The sequence below is a fragment of the Sceloporus occidentalis genome, unplaced genomic scaffold (assembly GCF_023333645.1).
Source record: "Sceloporus occidentalis isolate IW3139 unplaced genomic scaffold, rSceOcc1.0.p SCAF_6, whole genome shotgun sequence".
Lineage (NCBI taxonomy): Eukaryota > Metazoa > Chordata > Lepidosauria > Squamata > Phrynosomatidae > Sceloporus > Sceloporus occidentalis.
This window is the reverse complement of record NW_028316986.1, coordinates 42,846,644-42,867,758: the sequence shown is the minus strand read 5'-3', so window position 1 is coordinate 42,867,758 and position 21,115 is coordinate 42,846,644. Positions and strand designations below refer to the sequence as shown.

The 21,115-nt window shown below is 39.2% G+C and overlaps 1 protein-coding gene across 5 annotated transcripts in view; it reads left to right on the top strand.

Annotated features, from left to right (window-relative positions):
- The first annotated feature begins 1,751 nt into the window (after positions 1 to 1,751).
- LOC149310673 (protein lin-9 homolog) overlaps positions 1,752 to 21,115 on the top strand; it is a 32,053-nt gene continuing 12,689 nt past the window's right edge. Inside the window, exons 1-7 of one of the 5 annotated variants that reach the window (XM_089529432.1) lie at positions 1,752 to 1,834; positions 7,917 to 7,949; positions 9,985 to 10,079; positions 11,794 to 11,898; positions 13,620 to 13,753; positions 16,686 to 16,811; positions 20,708 to 20,865. In XM_089529432.1, coding sequence (XP_089385558.1) covers positions 1,756 to 1,834; positions 7,917 to 7,949; positions 9,985 to 10,079; positions 11,794 to 11,898; positions 13,620 to 13,753; positions 16,686 to 16,811; positions 20,708 to 20,865 — 730 coding nt within the window. In that variant the 5' untranslated portion in view covers positions 1,752 to 1,755. Of the gene's footprint in view, positions 1,835 to 2,445; positions 2,474 to 4,069; positions 4,095 to 6,561; positions 6,717 to 7,916; positions 7,950 to 9,205; positions 9,583 to 9,984; positions 10,080 to 11,793; positions 11,899 to 13,619; positions 13,754 to 16,685; positions 16,812 to 20,707; positions 20,866 to 21,115 lie in introns of those variants that run through there. The other 4 variants (XM_089529436.1, XM_089529435.1, XM_089529434.1 and 1 more) reach the window with 4 other exon arrangements.

The following is a 21,115-nucleotide window of genomic DNA, read 5'->3' as shown; positions in this document are numbered from 1 at the left end:
AGTATAGCTTGTGGCACCATAGCATTAAGCCATGCCAGTTCAAGTGGTGTCAAACCAGATTATTTTAAAAGAAATGTTAGGTGGCTGGGAGAGGTCCAGAGAAGGAGAGACAGAAGTGGTGTTTTCCCCCTTAGACCCTTTGTTATGTGCCCCTAAATTTTACCCTCAATGTATCCACTTATCAAAATCTATGATTGTCACCCCCAAACCTGCCCTTGACTTACACATGAGGTTGACTTGTATATACAGTAGGTATGCCATTTGCTAAAGGTGGAGGGTTGTACACTTGTATGTTTGCATGTGGGAAGCCATTTTTCTTAGCATGCATAGCTTATTATCATCACACTAGAGGAAAAGAAGATTAACCAGCCTGCACATTCCACTTGCCATTATTGCTTAAACTGAAAAAACCAATATCTGTCATCCCACAAGTCTTCAGAGCAGAAACATTTTAATGTGATGAAGAGGGCTTGCAGTCTATAGATGTTATGCTAATAAAACTTGTCTTTAAAATATCCCAAGACCATTTTTTATTTTAAACATTTTTATTTCCAATGGATGTTGGTGAGTTTTGTGACCTGTATCAACCACCTATGTATGTGGTGTCTCATGTTTTTGCTTGCTTTGCCATTTTTGGGGGGGATAATGTGTTTTTCCTTAACTCTGGCCCCTTCTCATCCCTGTCAGAAATAGAGTAGGGAAATCATCACAGACTGGGCACTGAAGCCTTGCCCTCTAGTGTTCTTGGCCATGGCTTCCAGCTGTTTGGATTATAAAGGATATTGACCTTTCTGTGGGCTACAAACCTTTCATAAATGGATGCTGAGATTTTGAAGCTCTTCAGCAGAAATATCATGTATATATAGAAGACATCATACATATGGAGCCAAAGAAAGGACCCAAGGCTGTTTTAATGCAGAGAATGGCTCAAAACAGGCACAGACACGTACAACTTGCCACTTTGGCACAAGTCGGTCCCACTGGGTGAAACAGGATGGGAATTTCAGTAAACACCTCAGGAAGAATCCAGATGAAAGACCAGGGGCATCAGAAACAGCGTGAATGAAGTGAGAACGGGAAGAAGATAGTCTTTTAAGAGACCAAGGTTGCATTCAGACTGCAGAAGTAATCTGGTTGAAATGCTATGGTCCCACGACAAACTATAATGCCCCAGATCCCATAGCATTGAGCCATGGCAGTTAAAGGCTGCCTCCGCACTGCAGAAATAATCCAGTTTGACACCACTTGGAACTGCCACACACACACATATACACATATATATATACACAGACACTAATACAGATATATACATATGTACAAACATACACATACATTCTCAAACATAGATGGATACACACACATCTATACATACATACACACAAACATACACCCATATGCATACAGATATATATATGCATACATACACACATATATATCCACACACATAACGCATATATACAAATACAAACTGGAGTCCATATATATGTATGGCAGGAAGCTGAGGGGAAGCTTTCTCAACAGTGTGTGTGTGTATGCCACACACAGAGACCTCTCTCTCTCTCTATGGCCGTTGCTGCAGTGTCTGGAGAGGAGCCTCCTTCCCCGAGGTTCCTGCCAGAGGCCTCAGAGTTGATCCGGGGAAGCGAAGCCGGTGTCCCGGGGGCCGAGGGGGCCTGTGGGCCGAGAGGGCTGCCGGTGCGTGCCGTAGCGCCGCTGCCGCCTCCTGCTGGAGCTCCGTCCTTCTCCTCCCCCAGAATGCACCGCGGCAGGCAGCCTTTGAAAAAGCGGCGCGGCTCCTTCAAGATGGCGGAGTTGGATCAGCTGCCTGACGAGAGTGAGTCCCCCCCGGGGCCCCTGGCCTCCGCCTCCTGCCCGGGGGGCGCTCCCGGGGGCCGCAGTGCTAGCAGCAGCAGGGCCACCGCCCCCCTCCCTCCCTCCCTGCCTCCCTCCCTGCCTTCGGTGCCCGGCCTAGGCAGGCTGCCCGGTGGCCCCACCTCAGGGGCCTCGGGGAGAGCCAGGCCCGGGCGGCGGCGGGGCCCCTCTCGAGGCCCAGGAAGGGAGGGAGGGGGAGGGAGAGGGCGGCCGGGCGGGCGGGGAATGCGCCATCACACGCAGGCTGCGTCCGCACTGCAGACATAGCCCGGGTTGGCACCGCTTTAACTGCTCCCCTGCCTCAAGGCTGTGGGATTCTGGGAAATGGAGCCTCTTGTGGGCCCAGAGCGGAGCTCGGTATAGGGCTGAATGCAGCCACAACAGTCGCCACATTGAAACTCCCGGTGCCTCCTCCTCCTCCTCCTCCCTCAGCAGAAAGAAGGACCCTGTCCCTGGGCCATAAGAGCCTCTGTGCTAAGGCTACTCATTGATTGTAATCCCTGTCAGCCACCGAATGCAGGGGTAGCAGTTGTGGCATAAAGAGCACTGCTAAGGAGGCTGCAAAAATGGCCACAGAAGTTACAACTCATAAACAAGTGGAGTAAGAGCAGAGACATAAACAACAAGAGTGTTTATGTTCCCAGGGCATTGGCCTCCTCCTCCTCCTCCCTTCCCACACCAGACAGAAGACCCCTCAGGAATAGCTTTGCATTAATGTTACTAATTAATTATAACGCCTGTAGATCACTGAATGTAAACAACTAGCAAAATTACAAGTATACCTTTAAATGACAATATCATACACACAGACTAAATGCTCTCTCTCTCTCTCTATATATATATATATATATATATATATCTTAATCATGCTCAAAATGAGGACATTTGGGAATCCTTCCTGGACAGAAGGTTTGAAGTGTAGGACATTTTTTAAAATAGTTTTAGTTGATTTTTTTACTGTGATGTTTTATTAGTGTTTCATCTTGTGAGCCATTGTGGATCCCTTCTTTTGGGAGAAGGGAGGCATAGAAGTGAAATAAATAAATAGGACATGTCCTGGAAAAGAAGGACATCTGGTCATCCTGGTTTTGACATGTCAGTTGCTATCCATTCGTTTGGAGAGGTTTATGGAGTCGACCCTGATGCTAAAGAAACATAAGACTGCTTGAGGGAGTGTTTCCTAAGTGGGATAAATAATGGCTTCTTTCAAACTCTTCAAATGTCCACCAAGAGGATCGTATGGGAGACCAAGAGAAGGCCCCTACTGTATCCCTCTTCTATAAATCAAGCCATAAATTAATAAGTATTGTCACCAATAAGTGCACAACCGACTGGGTGACCATATGTCCTCCTTGGTTTCTGTCCAGGAGGAATACCAAAATGTCTTCCATTTTGAGCATGACCAAGAAGCATGAATTTACACTTATATTCATGCTTTTAGCTTTTATTTGGTCATATCCTACATTTTTTTTAATCCCCTACATTTTACGGTCCCTCCTTTGTAGTTATGACATCTGGTTGCCCTGTTTCTTCACACTGTACAACTATCCACCAAGACGATAGTGAGGGTGACAAAGAGTGGGTTCTGCCTCTTGTATAAATCAAGCCATAGATTAACAAACATTGACACCAATGAGTGCACAACCAAGGATGGCAGTGTTTGTTTTTGTGTATGTTTAGGGTGAGATGGGGAAGGTGAACGTGCTTCACCAACATGCACCAGGGGAGTGACTGTAGCATTTATAGTTTGAGCAGTGTCTCATGTATGGGCCACTTGGGTTATCTGGACACAGTTTGGGGAAGCAAAAACAAGCCTGTGTTTTCATTGGGGATGCGCGTTTGCTGAATCTACAATAAGTGGCACACTGTCCAAAAATATAATTTGTGAATAGCTTGCATAGAGATAAAAGACCAGTAGGCCATACCATTAATATTTTGAAAGTGTTCTCTAACATATCTTTTATAGAGGACTGCTACAGAAACATGTGACCTGGTGCTGGTTAAGATTTACCTGATATATGTGTATTTATGTAAATATATTTATAGCGTATTCATGGAAAGAACAGGTGGAACAACAGTGAAGATTAATGTACAGTTCTTTCCAAGAAACAGGAATGCTTTGGTGCCTCGTATACCGTCCTCTATACTAAACATGGCTTTGATGCTGCTCTATATGATGTGTACACATGTTATGTACAGTGCATAAAGAAAGGGAGATTAATGTAAGCATAAATGTTAAGTAGTGCTGTCTCTGGACTTACACACAAGTTACACTGATGATGGTTAAAGACATATATATTTAAATATCCCATAATAACAAAAGCAATATGTATTTGTGTCCAGAATTATGTTGGTTCTACATAAGTGCAAGAGTCACGACAGTGCTTCCAGTGCTTCTTAAGATGGCTGATGAAGGGGACTGGTAGGTTCTTCCCCCAGAATGCCAGGGACTGACACCATATTTGTGTCCATCAGCTACAGCGGTTTCTTTCTTTCATGGAACCTCTCTAGGCACCAGCAGCAGATGGCTCATGAACTAGCATGGATCCACAGACCCCCCCTTTGAGTAGCACTGCTTTAAGAGAAAGCAATTAAATGTATAAGAAATGGCTTACTAGCAAATTACGAATGGGGTTGAAGTATGCTGTAAATATATAGTGTGTAAAGCATGAATACTTAAGCAAAAAGCTAAGTCTGTAGCAAGTACAACTTTTTAAAATACGTATTTAAAAAGCTTTACATTTATATCTGTGGCTGAAAGGAGGTATCTTAGAGAGTGTATCTTAGAGTGTATCTTAGAGAGGCAGCATGATTTTTAAAAGTTAGGCTATAATAGTTTTAGATTTGAAAATAATAGATGAAAACTGTCAGAATGCATTCTACAGCAAAGCAAAATTTGAGCTTGCTCTTTCCTGTGGTTAGAAAAGTGTATTCGAAACATTGTAAGAGGGGAACAATGTTAGGATGCTTTTGAAAGGGGTCAGTGTGATCGTGTGTAAATAGTTCAAGGTTGTTCTTAGAAAGTATAATAGTTATACTGACATTCTATTACTGGAAGATAACGTTTATGAAATAATATATACAAGACTTTGCGGATCTGTTCAATATACAATCGTAACTCTAGCAACTACCCCTTCTCCCAACACAATATACCTAAATTTGTATAATCCTATGTATGATGTGTACATTAAGTAGAGGGCATCAACACCAGGTCAGAGAAAACTAGCATGGAGTTAGTGAAACTTTATCCAAATAGCTGAGAAGTCTGGTCAGATGTTGCAGGAGAAGGCAATTGCAGACTCTTGACTGTCAAATGCAGTTGAACCAATGGCCCAGAGAGGTCTGGATGTCTTTAGAAAGAGGCTAGATAAGCTACCTGCTGGGGGTACTATAGCTGGAGATCTTACATTGACTAGGGGATTGGACCTGGTGGCCCAAAGGGACCCTTACAACTCGGAATCTAGGGCTGCACACACACAGCAGAAATAATCCAGTTTGACTCCACTTTAACTGCCCTGGCTCCTTGCTATGTCATCCTGGGATTTGTAGTTTGTTGTGGCACCAGAGCTCTCTGACAGGAAAGGCTAAATATCTCACCAAACTACAAATTCCAGACTTCCTAGCAGGTAGCCATGGCAGTTAAAGCAGTATGAAACTGTGTTAATTCTGCAATTCAGATGCAACTTAAATCTAGAAGAAAATTTCCTCTTTACCTCAAAAAGAGTAAGCTATACTAAATGAGAAAGAAAGCTTGAAATCTTTAATGAAGTATCCAATTACTTTCTTGACTGGTGACAGTTTGTGATGCAAGGGTGGGGAAATGTTGTCCCTCTAGATGAGAATAGACTCCAGATCTCTCAGCCTAAGTCAGCACTGCCTGTGGTTTGCAAAGGTGGGAGTTATAATCTTAAACCAAGTTGCAGGCCACTGCTTCCCCACTTCTCATTTAACATAGCCTTCCTCACTCTGGTGTACTCTACAGGTTTTTTTAGACAGCAGTCCCCATCTAATGATTTGACCTGACTGGCTGGTGGGAGTTGTCTAAAACATTTGGAAAGCCTCTGTTTGAAGAGGTCTGTATACATCAGACCTTTTTTCTTAAAACAGCAGATCAAGTTTTAACACTGTGTGGAGTCTACAGTGTCTGAAGTTTAAATTTTAAGAGGAGAATCTTTGCTCGTGGAAAACTGTATCTGGGAGGAGAATTCTGGTTTAGGTTATTATAAATAGGATCTGTGACGTGTTTTCTTGTAATTGGCATTCTAGAATATGAACTTCCATCTGCAGTGTGATGTGACACAGTCCATGCTCAGGTTAATAAGAGTTGGCCCTCCGTATCCATAGATTCTTTATCCATGGATCCAACCAACCACAGGTTGAAAAAATTTAATACTGTATATATAAATTCCCAAAAGCAAACCTTGGATACAGAGGGCCAACTCTTATTAACCTGAAAAAATTAAATATATATAAATTCCCAAACGCAAACCTTGACTTTGCCATTTTGTATAAGGGACACCAATTTACTACATCATTGTACAGTGGGTCTCCAATGTACTGCTCTTTCTTCTTTTCTACTTTTTGGTCTAAAATGTGGATGTATTGTACTGTTTTCCTTTATAGCATGTGAGCCTGTCAGGCAGGTGGATCTTGGGACTTGATACTAGTCTTTTTATTTTATTGGAATTCCAGATTAGAGAAAGTCTACCTGTATAGCACATTCTGCTTCATACACTGAGGAAAGTAGCATTTTTCTTTCTATCTGTATACCGTAGAAGTAAATATCATCCACACTGGGTCTACCTGAAGATAAAAATTTCCATTTTGATTGAGTATTCTTGAAGGTATGGACAAATCTGCTGTTTACTATTGGAATAGGCTTTTAAATGTAGAAATCCTCCTAGTCATCTCATTTTTGATCTTCAGTTCTTTTATTTTTTTTATTAATTTTATTGCAAAACAAAACAAATAACATTTACCTAAACCACATAACATAAAACATATAACATATAACATAAGCATCTTATCAAAATACACAGTCATCCCTAATCCACCTCCCTCCCTCCCTCCACTAACCCAACATAAATTCCTTTCACTCTCTCCGCTTCATTCTTCCTAAGACCTTGACAGACATTGACAAGACTTCCTTGGTCTAAACCCTTACCATTTCATTGTATTTTCTGCTTATCTGTGTATATCTGTTTCTCTTAATCTTTCAGAAATTATGTCTATTTCCATCAATTCCATCAATTTGATAATCCACTCCTCTATCTCAATATCTTTCTTTAATTTCCAATATTTCACGTACATTAACCTAGCAGCAGTCAACATATAAAAAATTATTTTCCCATAGCTCTTTTCTATCTTATCCTCCAACATATTTAATAACAAGATTTCCGGTGATTTTTAGTTCTTTTAACATAGTTTCTTACTCCATTTTTGGTATCTCTTCTGAGAACAGTGGTGACAGAGCTTTTAAAGCATTCCCTTTTGGCCACTTGCACGTCTACTGTAGTTTAAGAGACATTTGGGATTGATGAGGGTAGGAAACAGGGAAGAAATACCAGCTTTGCTGAATCTTATTTTGTTGTTGTTTCTCTTCTACTGTAAATTAGAGCAGCTGAATGAAGATTTATATCTACTCATATTTTTCTTTCCAATTTTTGTTCAGTTGCATAATGAAAATGCTGGCGAGATATCAGGAAGAAACTATTCTAGAACATGGCCACATAGCCCAAAAAACCCACAAAAAATGTTTACTTATTGATTGTAATTGGGGCAGGGGGACTTGTACAAGCTCCAGTGGGTCCAAAGCTGGCTCTTCCTAGCTCACAAAACACCTGGTTTGGAACTATTGCAGGGGAGGGGGTGTATAGTCTGCCAAAAGAGCTTACAGTATGCCAACATACCATTACATCCTTCAGCCAACCACATGCAGGATTTAGGTTTTCACTCTTAGATGTCCAAGATGTAAGTTATACAGTAACTGAGAACATTCTTAGGTAAATACTGCTAATTCATTTGATTTTTTTAATTTATTTTAGGTTCCTCAGCAAAAGCCCTGGTCAGTTTGAAAGGTAGGACATACCATTTATTTCTTAATTTGTAGTTTTCATGAAATGAAAGTCTAGTTGTAGCATAAATGCACGTGTAAGGAGTCCTTCTTTCTATAAGCAAATAAAGTCATTTAAACTGAACTTTGGCCACAGAAAATGACATCAGGTCCCAACAGAATGAGAGTGACTTAATGAGAGGAAAAGGCCTTCGTGTAGAAAAATGTGATGTGTATCTCATAATACAGTCCGGCCTTGCTTTACTCGGGGGATCTATTCTGGACTCCCCAGCGTAAAGCAAATACCGTGCATGCTCAAGCCCCATTTAACTGAATGGGGCTCATGCACATGGCGGTGCACGCCCCATTAATTGCAATGGGACGCGCTGTCCCTTGTGCCCTGCATGCTTCCACATGGCTTTCAACATATGCTGAAAGCCACGTATGATGCAGGAGCACTGTATGTGTACTAAAATATCAGAAACATGTAGGGGTTAATTCTGTTGTAAGTTGTTCAATGGAGTGTTAATTTATTTTTAATTTTAAAGCATGTCTCTCCTGTTCTTTTGTTAAAAGAATCATTCAAAGTAGTTAATAAGTATCAAAATAAAATAATTCAGTGAAATAAAACAATCAGAATATAAGTTAAAGTAGAGAAAACAAACACTTATCATTAAAAAAAACAGTGTAGATGAGAGCATAGCAGATACAAATAATATAAACAGCATTCCAGAATAATGATTTAGCCATGCTGGAAACTGGATTAAAATTCTGCATTGCCTGCACATTATGGTTATAGTTTTCCTCTACAGAAGTTTAAAATGTAAAAACCAGAAAAGCAAACACAGGAATGGGAGTGGGAATGAAAATTTTATCTTTTTTGAAGAAACCATAGGCTGAATCTTATTTCACTATAGTTGAGGAAAGCCAAGATTATCATTTGTTTATTTATTTATTCATGCATGTATGTATGTATACTGGAATCACTAGCAGCTGACAGTTTCCTTTGTGAGAGGGTATGCAAATCTGTTCAAGCGTTAATAGCTAAGCTTTAAAGCAGCTATCCAACGTGCTGAACCTTGTTTTCAAAGTAGGGTCAACACCTTGGATAGCTCATTGTCCATGAGACTTAAAGAACAGTACGCACCACTTGGGTTTATCCCTTGTGCCAACCTTGACAGGCAGGATTCTCAAAATTCCAAACCGTTAGTGCTGTTGATTCCAATCCCTCTCTCCTTAGTTTTAAGTTTCCTGCCTTGCTAACTAGTCAAGCATTAAGCCATCTCTCCTCTCAGTTAACTAGAAAATAAGTTAGTGTTAAGAAATAATCAGGGATGGCATCAAAAGTAAACCTTAAGAAATGGAAACAACAGGAAATGAAGGAGGCAGCTGTTAGTAGGCTCTTAGCAGAGAAACACAGACTGAAAGAAGTTGGTCTGGTTATTATGTTGATGGGAGACCACCAGAGAATACCAAGGAGCTCCTAGTTGGGCTAGACCTAAAGAGAACCACCCTGGAGAGGCACTGCCAATTAAAATTGACATTTCTCACCTAGAGGGACCCATAATGTGACTCATTATAAGATATCTTGATATGTTCCTGTGAAAGCTCAGGGGCTTCTTGTAAAGATGTCTTACACTTGAAAGAATATTTTAATGGTATGTATTCTCTTTTTGTATGCCATTCTACATTTCTTCTCTTCCTTTCTCATGAGATTTTTCACATAGTATTCATTAAAAATGGTCGAATTGAAAAATAAACCTGTTTTAGAAATTAAACTAGGTAGCTTGAAATTACTTACCTGCTGAAAGCAAGTTCTAGAATAGGAGTGTGTGTGTGTGTGTGTGTGTATACACACACATATATATAATGTAAATATATGCATACAATACTTATAACATGCAATTATACAGACGAAATAAATGACCAGAATACAATAAACTGTAATTTTAAAACATTTTATTGGCCATTTATATAATATTTTAAATAAATTATTATTATGTACAGATTTTGCAAGCATGAAAAAACCATATTTATAATTTATAACTTATTCATAATAGAAGGAAGCTTGTCGAACACATGGAATGAAAAATTCAGTTCTTTACAGAAAACAACCATTTGGAAAGGCAAGAATGCAGGCGCTACTGTAGAAATGGTAAGGAACAACATTTATTGATCAATTAATCTGTTTATTTAATACAAGTGTATCTTGTCTTTCTTCGTTCTTGGAACTCAAGATGGCTTCCATCCTTCGTTTCCAGAGCTAGATTTTCCTTCCTTCAGCCTTTTTATCTTTAGAGGGACAACATTTTTCTTGTCTTCATGAGTATACAGTGAAGTAATGTTTCAAAAATATTTGTGGAATTCTGTGGATTCTATACTTATAATGAAAAGACAGGAAGGATGTGCACATTTTCCTGGGGAAAAAGACCTCTATTAGTTCACTGCTCTTGCAGTTAAGAGATGGTGATTTACCTAAGATCACCTGCTAAATTCATGGCTGATACTTGATTTGAATTGAACACTTCTTAGTTCTTAAACTTAGTGCACTGTACTACTGAGCTGCACTGCCAGATCAATAGAACATCCCAAATAGGTAGTTTCAAAGCACCAGCTACAAAAACCTTTGTATCCTTTTGTTGCTAGCTTCCTGTTAGTAGTAGACAGAAGGGCCTGCTGCAGCTGCTTCCAATAGATTACTGAAACTAGGATTTCTCAGGCATGAGCAGCATTATGGCATGGTCAACAGTGGCTACTGGATACTTCTGTCTACCAGGTATGTAGAAGCAAAGAGAGAGAAGAGCAGATTTCAACCAGTTGAACAGAACAACAGCTGATCGGGAAGTAACGTGTGGCATTATAAACATGGATGACATACTAAAGCATAGAAATATAGCTAGTTATGTTGATTTTGAACAGAACAGAACAGCTGAACTGATGCAGGAAACATGTAAATAAAATGTATATTTAACTCTCAAACTGACTTCAATATACACTTTAAAAAGCTTACCTTTAGCTGAATTGTATCCATCAGTGTTAGTAGTGATATGCAGGGGATGTTAATCCTAACAGGGAAGAAGGGTCCACCTGTAAATGTCAAGATTTTTATTGAGAGGAAATTAAAAGTCTCACTTTCTGAAAGTCTAGTTCTTTAGAACTTAAAACCTTTCATCAGTCAAAATGTAGAGATAAAAGTCCCTTTTAAATTTTTGAGGAGAAGCTGTAGCTGTATAGCTGCTTTCCCAAAGGTTCTATCTCTTCTGTCCTCGGCTGAAATATATTGGGTACTAAGGCTTGAGAAACACCTGAAAACCTAGTCCTAGATTGTTGCTGCTAGTGTGTTTGATAGACTAATCATCTGAATAGGAGATAAACAAGCTCCTATTCCAGTCCAAGGTTTTAGGCCAAAACGGTTTATGTCAGTGGCTCTCAACCTTCCTGATGCCACGACCCTTTGATACAGTTCCTCATATTGTGGTGACCCCCAACCATAAAATTGTGGTGTGTTTTCCGATGGTCTTAGGCAACTCCTGTGAAAGAGTCGTTCGGCCCTCAAAGGGGTCACAACCCACAGGCTGAGAATCACTCGTTTATGCAGATGTCCCAACAGCATAAAATATAGCATTACATCAATACTTTTCAACAGTTTTAGACAGGAAAACCAACAATTTAGGTAAATTAGAAGAAATATAGTTACCAACTAAGAGTAAAATGGATGTAACAGGAAATGGAATTAAAGGCTTCGAGACTGTAATTATGTAACATAGATCAAGCAGGATAATATAAAAAGGAAATGTATTGCAGAAGGACACACTGTGAACTTTTCAGTCTTTGAATCAGAGGTTTAGGTTTGTTTATTTTTGCTTCAGCCTTTCAGAAGTTCAAAACGAAGTCGTTCTTTCTGTGAAGAAGAAGAAAGACAGATGAATACAAGATCACCCAAAAGAAACCAGAGAGTTGTAATGGTTCCACAGGTATGCTAATCTATAAAGCTTTTTGAGGTCATAGACTGCTAGACTACACCATTTCCTATTTTCACTTTTGATTGGTAAGCCTATTCAGAAGGCACCAGATAGGGTAGAATAAGTCAGTGAAACTTACTTTGTTTGGATGTAATGTAATGGCAAGCATGTATATTTCATTAAAGACTATATTTTGGAGCTGGAGTTTCCTCTCATAAACAGAACCCTTGGCAGAGTAGAAATCTAGAGACACTTGCCAGTGGAAGGAGTTTTCTGATTTTTCACTGCAGCCCTTCTCTTGTCTGAAAATCAGCTCTAGAGATGAGAGAGACTTTCCAGAGTACAAGGGGAAGCCAGGTTGGATGATTCGCAAAAGTCTCTGCCTCCTTTCCACAATCAATATCTCTTCAATGGACCTTAATCTTTCCATGAACAGTAGGAAGTTTGGATCCAGGTTTCTGTGCCAACCCAATAGATAAATAAAATTAATATGAATTCAAATATATTGGGTTCCATATAATACTAATTAAATCCAAAATGATAACGGTTTGACAAGTTAACTATTTCCACTTCATCTCCAACAAACCATAGCTAGAGTGACACAGTGTTGCTTAAACTGTCATAAGAGGCTCTCAGATCCCAAAGGTCATCAGAACTAATAAAATCCCTATTACTAATCCCTAAAATACTATTGATGTCATAAAAACCCAAACTCCTCTGAACTAGATTAGATTCAGACATAGCCGAAAACCATGTTTTGCTGTTATGTAAATGAACTGTACTGAGCTGAAACATTCTTGTTTTTTCTGTCTTCCTTTTTTAGAGAGCAGTGGAGAAGATAAGCTTCTGCTTCCAGTTTTAAATTAATGATAGTTTTCCTTAAAGTCTAAAATGTAGCTTGTTTAAGCTTTGGTTGGTGAAATCAATGATGGAAGCTAAAACAGCATTTTGATCATGGTTGTTCTTGCTAACTAGAATTTTAAAAAGCCACAAGTCAAGCCGCTTTCAGTTTTGAATACTTTTACAGGATATGAAATCTTCCAAACTCCTAATGGGCACAAAAGTTAACAATGGAGAATGTGTAAATGGAATGCTCAATGATAGGGTCTCTTATTGCATCTGAACATGACTATAATCTCTTCTTCCTTAGCAGAAAGCTATAACTGACATGAAGGAGGTACTATGAAATATAGCTGATGTAATACCAAAACAAAAACAACCCAATATGTAAGCTTTTAAAATCTGTAGAGCTTTTTACCAATCAAAATGTTACAAAAAGAAGGTTAACTGAGTGCAAAAAAACAACAACCAAACCCTGACTTGATGCTGAAGTCGTAAAGTTTGAGTAAGGATGAAGATGAAATGTGGGAGGAGGCTTCAGATAAAAAAACAGAGGAAATGATAATTTCAGATTCCTTGTAGGATCACCCCTAAAACTGCTGGGATGAAGAAACAAATAAATAATGGTTATTCCCCAATTTCTGAAGATACTAAATCCATCTGTTATAAAGCACTGTCTTTACCCTTAGACAAAACACACAAGTTCCTTGGTAAATAACAATAGAAATAGAAAGAAACTCATTTCATCCCATTAATCTTAGAGGTAGTTTCATATGCAACCTGAAATAATAACACTTTGTATGTATTAAAACAGACCATGCTGAAAGTGTCAAAATTTCACTTTAAATGTTTCACTTTTTATTAGTAATTTTTTTTGTCTTTTTATTTTCTAGAAGTTTACAGTAACGATGCCAACGCCAGATAAAAAAGCATCACAAAAAATTGGATTACGGCTGCGTAATTTACTAAAACTTCCTAAAGCACACAAATGGTGTATATATGAATGGTTCTATTCAAATATAGATAAGTATGTGTGACTTTTCATCTTTTATAGCACTTTACAGAGATTAATCTATATGTATATGTACATAGTGCCTTATAGATGTACTCTGTCATGAGAAGAATCAGTAGCTTTGCCAGTATTTAATATTGTTGAGATAGTTAACTTGGGTCCAGTTTGAGACTGCTTTAACTGCCCCAGATTAATGCTAGGGAATTCTGGGAAGTGCAGTTTTGTGATACATTTAGCCTTCTCTGTCGAGAGCTCCGCTGCCACAATAAAGTACAGCTCCCAGGATTCCGTAGCATTGAGCCAGGGCAGTTAAAGCAGTCTCAAACTGGATTATATCTGCAATGTGTTTTGGACTCTGGTTAGTGACATATTTCTCACGTATTTCTCTATAAAATTATTTGCATGTCAGACTTGTTTAAGAAGGACAAGAAAAGAATTGCTATTTGTTTTCCAGTGGCTAAAATACACCTCTTGATCGAATTCTTATATCATCATCATTTTGTTGTTGTGTTCTTTCAAGTCGTTTCCAACCTGTGGTGATCCTAACCCTATCACAGGTTTTCTTGTCAAGATTTGTTCAGAGGGGGGTTGCCTATGTCTCCGACTGATGCAGTGACTGAGGATGACGTCTCTCCTCTCGTGGCCTGTCTGGAGTCAGTAATGGGCTGGATGAGGGAAAACCGACTCAAGCTGAATCCAGAGAAAACGGAGCTACTCGTGATAGGTTCCCCTGGTCCAGGAATGGCGGTGGTTCCACTTGTCCTGAACGGGGTCACGCTCCCTGTGAAGGACCCCGTGCACAGTCTGGGGGTGCTTCTTGACTCGTCCCTTCACCTGACTGCTCAGGTGAATGCGGCGGTCAAGAGCACCTGTCACCAGCTTCGGCTTATTCGCCAGCTCCGCCCATACCTGGCCCAGAGGGACCTTGAAACTGTGGTACATGCTCTGGTAACCTCGAGACTGGATTTCTGCAACGCACTCTACATGGGGCAACCCTTATACCAAACCCGGAAGCTACAAATGGTACAAAACATGGCAGCCAGGCTGGTCACTGGTACCTCCAGGGCCAGCCACATTACACCGGTGTTAAAAGATCTGCATTGGCTGCCGATTCGCTTCCGGGCACAATATAAGGTGTTGGTGATGACCTATAAAGCCCTAAATGGCTTGGGCCCAGGATACCTGAAGGACCGCCTCTCCCCATACATTCCGTCCCGCACCCTCAGAACATCTGGGCAGCAATTACTTAGGGTTCCCGGGGCTAGGCTTGTCTCCACTACTAGGAAGACATTTTCCATCGCCGCCCCAGCCCTCTGGAATACGCTGCCCATAGAGCTCCGCTCGGCCACCTCCCTGGCCCAATTTAGAAGGGATTTAAAGACCTTCCTTTTCTGTAGTGCATTCCCCGACTAAAGTCCAATGGGCCTCCTTCCTCTTCACTGGCAAGGGGATTGGCTAATTCGGGGCTTTTCTGTTTTTTATTGAATTTGTGATGTTTCAATTGGCATGTATTGATGTTTTTACTATTGTTTTTAACTTGTTGTTAACCGCCCTGATCTGTTGGAAGGGCGGTATATAAATAAAAATTTTATTTATTTATTTATTTATTTATTTATTTATTATTTGTCTAACTCTGAGGCTGAGAGAGTGTAATTTGCCCAAGGTCATCCAGTGGGTTTCCATGGCTAAACAAGGATTCAAACCATGTTCTCCAGAGTTGTAACACAATGCTCAAACCATTACACCACTCTACCTCTCTCCATCTTTATTTAGATTACAATACTATATTTTGATGATAAACAATAACTATGTCTCAGAATTATTTTGTATATATTGTATTTTTTTAAAGGTTGTACGCCGCTTTGATTGTGGAAACAAAAAGCGGGATATAAATTAAAGTATTATTATTATTATTATTATTATTATTATATGTTATAGTCCTTATTATTTTATTTAACTGAATCAGTTATTATAGCCACAAATTTTAAAGATAAATTGCAGATTGTCCATAATAAGCAGGAATACATATGTTTTGTAAAACAGTATTGTTTCTAAATTCATTGCATCAACTTCAACATATTTCTTACAAATTTTTACTTGTCATTGCCTCTAATGATGATGATGATGATGATGAAATAAGCCCTATTCAGGCACCATGTTACCTGTTTTAAGTAAACATACCAAGAGAGGAGCACATGAGATCCCTGCCTTCTCTGTCATTCCTTTTACATGTGGAAAATGGTAGTTCAAAGAGGAGAGCCTTCTCCATGCAAGAATGCTTTTTCTGTTCATTCAGGAACTATGTGGAAAATTTCTATGAGTAGAGGAGGCTCTTCTCTTCAAATTGCCATTTCGGTATATGAGGAGAGCAACAATATAACATAAAATGTTAATGTGTCCAGAGTAAGATCCATTAATCTTAACTTCACGTTGGTGACTGGTCATATTTGACCAATTTAGGAAGCAAAATCTCTCTTTAGTGGAGAAGTTTATTTTGTATAAAAGTTTAATTTATGTGACAGTGACAATGGGTTTGTTTGAATATTGTGTCAAGTTGGAATGCATGGAATTCTGCCTTTTTGAGACAAGCCAGCATGCTGTCTTTGTTTATGTATTTATTTATTTATTACTTCTATTTGCAACTGGAGCAGCTAGCCAAATGCTGGTTCTTGGTTCATTTCTCATGAAGTCCCAATACAGCAGAAGGTCTAATTTCTCTGGTTTTGGAGAGAGAAACGGACCAGAGTGCCAACTGCTGATGTTTTTGAATATCCACAGAACAAAGCATCAGTTCTCCCATTTAGCCACTTCTTTTGCAAGTGATCAGAAAGCAAAAGCCAACATGAACCCTGACTTACCATGACATCTAAGTTAGACTCATTATCTACAGTTTACTTTCTGAAATCACCTGAATGTATAATAACAGAAAATCAACTATTTTAAACAGGCCACTCTTTGAAGGTGACAATGACTTCTGTGTTTGCCTAAAAGAATCATTTCCCAACTTGAAAACAAGAAAATTAACGAGAGTGGAATGGGGAAAAATCAGAAGATTGATGGGAAAGCCAAGAAGGTAAAATAGTTTGTTTGAAAGAGCTAAACATTTTTAAGCTGTGGGTTTTAGTGAGGGGTTGATAATAGTGGATTTTGTTTGAAGGTTTCTGTATGATTTTTTTTTTTTTTAGAAAACTGTTCATAAGTTTATGAAATGTGGGATATGTTGTATAATTATAATTGAAGAAGAAAACAATTTTACTTCTCATATTTTCCAACAAATAGCTACATGCAGATCCTGTGTCTAAATGAAAATAATTTGTTTAGGTCTACTACACTGTGAATGAGTGGTGTGAATTTCCACAGTGAATGGTAGAGTTTGCACTGCCCAGGTTGTAGAACTAAAAGTGTCTTCTAGTCCAATTTTTTCCTGAAATACAAGGATCATTTAGCCATCATCCCCGCTACACACACATATAAACATAGCAGCCTTGATGATTGTTACTATGCAATGCCATCCAGATAATCTCTCTGTGGGATGTTGAGATGACCCTGGTGGCGGACAAGATTGCTGTTATTCTCTTCCGTAATACAGAGCTCATTTGTTTCCTTGGTTTTGCAGCTCATTGGCTAAAATGCAGTTAGTGAAAAATAATCACTGTGATTTTGACCAGTACAGATAAGGATTATGGATTCTGTAGTGAAGTAATGATGTTGATGAAGAAGGGGCTCTTTTTTACTACTAGTGCACCCATGGTAGCTCTCCAGAATGCTTTTTTGAGTGCTTTGGAACTTTTTATGGCTTGGCTCACAATCTTAAATTTAAAAAGACCTTAGATTCACTGTGCCATATTCCCTAAGATCTTGTAGGATAAAATCATATCCATCTCAATTTGGGTGCTACTGTTTTAGCAGATCAAGAGTACCATAGTTTTATAGTATAGATTTCAGCTATTGCAGCATAAGGGTGTGTGCAGTGTGCTTAAGCAGTACAACATAGATACGACGGAAAATTGCTTGGAGAGTAAAGCTTATCATGAGTCTAATTTCTTGTGAATCCTAGTTTGCCACACAATTTGCTTAGCTGAGTCCCAATACCCAGGGACAAAAGCTCCAAGCCCCAGCCCCAGCTCTGCCTCCAGCTCCCTCCGGGGAATGAGAGAGAGAGAGAGAGAGAGAGAGAGAGAGAGAGGAAAGAAGAGGGAGGCAGTATGCATGTGCTGCATTGGGGACAATGTGGGCTTGCTGACTGCGGATGCTGAAATCCACAGATGGCAAGGCTGAAGTCTACTGTATTACTATTCTAATACAGTTTGTATTTTGCAAATCCTGTTTTATGGATTGTATTTTTATAATTTTTATAAGCCAACCTGGTAATATTGTATTAAAGGAGAGTATATCCATCAGGCAAAAGCCAGCACAGTGTAGTGGTTTGATTGTAGGACTTGAATTCTCGAGATCAGTGGTTTGATTCTCCACTTGGCTATGGAAACCCACTGGGTGACCTTGAGTGAGTCACACACTCTCAGCCCCAGGAAATCCCATTATAGGTTCACCTTAGAGCTGCTGTAAGCAATCAGAAGCAACTTGAAGTCACACAACAACCATCAGTTAAATAAATAAAATAACGAAGGAGCAGGACTACAGCAGAAAATCTTACTTTAATAGGTCACCCAAGTGTACTTTTGCTCATCTAGCCTTTTAAGCTTGAAACAGTACAAATCTTTTTTAGTATAAAACCATTACAACTATCATCATTCTGTAGCACAGATTTTGTAATATAGAATTACTACAGGAAAATGTAAGACTGCTTAAGCATATGGAAGCATACTTCCATATTGGAAATAAAACAAACAATCTTGTGCCACCTCAAACAACAAGTTTTGACATAAGCGTTTGTGGATTGCAATCTGCTTCATTAGATGCACAAAATCTTATGTGAAACAAAACTTGGGATATGACTCTTCATTGTTTTTGCTGTACCAAACTAACACGATTACCACCTGTCCCTGAAAGCTGTCATCTTGCAAACAGAATCAGTCACTCAGAGCCAGTTGAACTAAAAACACCTTGCACTATTTCCAAATTTTGAATGCAGGCTCTTATAAATAGTAAATACCAGTGTTTCAGCCAGGAAAGCCCTGCTGCATCCTGTATCCAGTTTTGCATCCTACAAGAAGACATTAAGCTTATCCTCTTCTGCTGATCTTTAAAGAATGTGAGAGCTTAGAGAGCATGGTACCTGAGGATATACAAACCAGGCCTCTTAGTCTTTATAAATTAAGCAATACATTTCAGATTGACAACATAATATAACAAAATATAATGTCACATGGCACTGTATGAATTCTGAAATAAAGAATTGGTGTAGATACAAAATGATTCGACAGACACAGTGATTCTGTGGAGAAGTCAGCTCATTTTAAAGTTTCTAGGTTACTTCCTAGTATACAAGGCACCACCACATCTAATACATCCTTCCCTATCATTCCTATAGAATTTGCATCCAGAGATGACTGTATCCCACTGACTCGTTCTCTTCCACCAGGTTTCTGTTATACTTCTGTTCTGTTTTCCCTTAAAACACTCAACCTCTCTATTTGGCTTGGATATTTCTGCCATTTAGCACAGAAATGGAAATACATAGTGTCATATACCTTTGGAACATGCATTTTCCACTTAGATCCTGAGACATTTTTGACTCACTGTTGTGGCTTCACATACTCACAACCTGTTTCCATATTGTCACCACTTGTGTAGTTGGTAACATTTTCTTTTCTCATCTTAAGCATGATTCAGCTAAAACCAGATGCTTTCTAGCTCTCTCAGCTCTCCTCCAGTGTTCACTTCAAATGGTACTCTGCAAACCCTTTAATGTTACATACCAATAAACTGGTCTCATACTAGTTCAACTGAAGCCTGTTCCTGTCCCAGGCCTGGCTTATCCCCAAATGTTCCCCAGTGCCTAGAAAATCTGAATTCTCTTTCTTACACTATTTTCTCATCAACTCATCGAGACTCTTCAACTTAACCTAACTGGCTCTGCTTGTGGAACAGGTAACATTTTTGAGAAAGCTATCTTGGAGCTCCTGGCTTTTAAACTCCTTCCTAACAAACCTACTTTTGGCTTCCAGCACCTTATTTCCTCTTGTCATTGGTGATTGGTGCAAACATGCATCACAACGGACTTCTTGTTTTTTAGATGATGGCTGGGGTCCACAACTTTCATGCTAGGCAGACAGTTCACCATGTAACCTACACACCCTTGATATTTGGCTACACTTTTAATGATCAGATCACCTACAATTACAAGGTTCACCCACCCACTAGAGGTTTATCTTTGGCACATAAGAATCCTTTCTGTTCATCAAGATGTTGACAGCTTCTAAGGAATTATTTCCTTCTCTCTCAAAGTGATTATTTTCTTCCACAATTGCCTCATTCTCTGTGACTGTCAGAGAGCCATCATTGTGAAAGATCAGTGACATAACTGCACTCCAGGAATCTCGTCCACTAATCTTTTTATTTCTTTCAGCTTCTCTGAGTCAGTTAACTTGTCTTAATACCAAGCACATATGCACAGCTTCTGCCCAGCAGACAGATAGTTGTCCATGTTATGGTCAGTGCAATAAATTGGGTAGCCACCACACAGTGCTGGATTTCTACAATCATAGCTGTTATGTATGTTATATATAGATAAATAGTTGGTTTGTTTTCCTAGGGAACTGAATTATCCACTAAAAACATTGTAGAAGGACCATATATCCCATCCTCCTTGTTCTGTTGCTAAACTTGCATGGGTATTTAATTTATACAGGATCATATGTTCCTTCTGAGGCTTTACCTCTGGGTCTAGGATATTTCATCAGTGAGACTCTTCTTGCTCTCAGGTGTTACAAAGAATACGTATGTAGGATGTATTAATAAAGGAGTGCATTTAAAGAAGTCAGAATAGTTCTGCTTACTGTTTTGCAGATGTTCTTCTGCATTCTTTGAAGAAGAAAGGTCAGCATTAAAACAGAAACGGCAAAAAATTAGACTTTTACAACAGCGAAAGGTGGCAGATATATCCCAATTTAAAGATCTTCCAGAAGAAATTCCATTGCCACTAGTTATAGGAACAAAAGTTACAGGTAATTTTTCATCTTTACATGAAACAGATGTTTTGAGTAGTGTTGAGCTATGAAGATGTAATTTAATGTGAAGATGACTAAAGGATAAAGCTGTTGGTATTGCACCATCCATAAAACAGGATTACCTCTCCTCAGTGACTTTAATATTTGGGGGTCAAAGTGGCACAGCCCATTATAAGACACACAGTAAGTCCTTACAGATCTTCTCTAGCACTTTACAGTAAAGTCTATATCTTGAAATAAGTGTTAG